The sequence below is a fragment of the Pterocles gutturalis genome, unplaced genomic scaffold, assembly GCF_000699245.1.
Source record: "Pterocles gutturalis isolate BGI_N339 unplaced genomic scaffold, ASM69924v1 scaffold17097, whole genome shotgun sequence".
Taxonomy (NCBI): domain Eukaryota; kingdom Metazoa; phylum Chordata; class Aves; order Pterocliformes; family Pteroclidae; genus Pterocles; species Pterocles gutturalis.
In genome coordinates this window covers 22,155-23,943 of record NW_010110530.1, presented here as the reverse complement: position 1 = coordinate 23,943, position 1,789 = coordinate 22,155, and the positions used below count along the sequence as shown (strand labels likewise).

The 1,789-nt window shown below is 35.3% G+C and overlaps 1 protein-coding gene across 1 annotated transcript in view; it reads left to right on the top strand.

Moving 5' to 3' along the window:
• Positions 1 to 469: 469 nt before the first annotated feature.
• UBAC2 (UBA domain containing 2) overlaps positions 470 to 1,789 on the top strand; it is a gene marked incomplete at its 5' end in the record, with an annotated part of 8,387 nt that continues 7,067 nt past the window's right edge. The window contains 1 exon segment of the mRNA XM_010073425.1: positions 470 to 597. Within this exon segment, the coding sequence (XP_010071727.1) occupies positions 470 to 597 (128 nt within the window).

Sequence of the window (1,789 nt, the reverse complement as noted above, 5' to 3'; positions counted from 1 at the left end):
TGCCTGCTTCATAGCCTCTGGAATAAAAACTAATTTTAATCCCTAGTGCAAAGGAAACAAAGATTTTTGTTTTGATGAGATTTGCATGTCTATTTTGCTGACAAAAAAATTGAATGTTTTATTTCCTGAAATATGATTGAGCCTTAGGAGGGCTGCATAGGAGGGCATGACCTCCATAGGTGCAGAGCCCTTTGGTTTAATTATAGCCAAACAATTTTATAAGAGAATGTTGAAAACGAAGTGTCCAATTAATGTTTAACTGTCTTTAATATCTCCAAACACTTCCTTTGGTTGGTGTGTTTTTCCTGTCTGTTTGCAAGTTGTTGAGAACTTGGGAAATTGTTGAGAGAGAAGTTCAAGGTGATGCCACTGCTATTATGTTTTCCAATCACCTGTTTAAATAAGTGACTTTTTAAATGTGAGATATTTTTTCTCTAAAATGGCTTTTTGTTTGTTTTTTGTCTTTAAGATAAAGCACCTTTGTCAAAGAGTCTGTTATTAGTCCCAAGTGCCATCTCAATTCTACTGACTCTGCTCTTCCAACATTATCAGAAGTTCTTTGCATATAACCTACAAGCTATAAAAGAGGATTTTCAGGTAAGGGTCAGTTCATTTTGTGTGAAAAGAGACTGCAAGCTATTCTCTTCCGTGTGATTTTTCCCAGTCTGTTTCTCCTCCAGTTCTCTCCCTTTATTTGTTGTAGACCAGCTTGTTCTAACCTTCTTTCATGTCACCCCAGTAGGCCAGTTTTTGGTAAAAGTGAGAAAAACTGATCTGAAACTATCAACACAGCTTTTCACTTCTTTCTTTTGTTTGGGAAATTATTGGGTTTGTATCATTTTTCCTTCTAGCCAGAGGCATTTGGAAGCTTGCTGTGAATGAAGTGTGATTTAACCCATGTAATAATATAAGTATTTTGATGTGAATGTATCTTATTGTGCTTAGTTTTTGAGGCTGAAGAGGACTATTATGATCAGCTACTCTGATTATATATGATTTATTTTAACAACAGAGGCCTTAACTTTCACTGTAACTTCTGCTGTAGTTGGTTGTGGGAAACTAAAATTTACCTGCTGAATAGAACTGCTGCTTCTAATTTGAATATTCCAAGTGATGGGGGAGTTTGTCATGTTCCTCAGTAATCTGCTGAATTGGTTAATTATTTTACTTAGACATTTGTTTCTTATTCCCAGTTCAAACTGAGATACTTTATCTTTTAGGTATTGCATCTTGTAAGGTTTTGTTCTCAGCTTAATTAAGAATCCTCTAGTATCAGTTGTTATTGTTGAAATAATGCACTTAGAAATGATTAAGTTTTATGGGGATTTGGGTTTTTTTCATTTCTGGAAACTACTGCTCAACAGAGAAGGGTCAGCAAATGCCTCTGTCTTACCCCACTTATTTTACGGTTAGATAAAAAAAAAAAGTATGTCGTCAACTTAATGTCTTTGAGGATGCTGACGGTACCCTATAAACCTTAAAAGATTATTAGACCTAGCTAGTGATACTGTATGCTGTTGTACTCTGCCATCTTTCTTGTCAAGAACAAGAGCTTTATTCTGATGATGTAGATGACAACTCTGCAAGAGCACTGCTCATGTTTTCCAAGTGTTTTGCTAATGCTGTGCAGCAAAAATACATAAATTAACGTCTGCTTTTTAAAAGTGTTACAACCAAGTGTTTGGGGAGGGGGAGGAGAAAGTCTGAGAAACTATTCAAGTTTTACATTAACATTTTGTGGGTTTGGGGTTTATTTGATCATTTGTTTGTTTTGCAGTTTGTCTTTAGA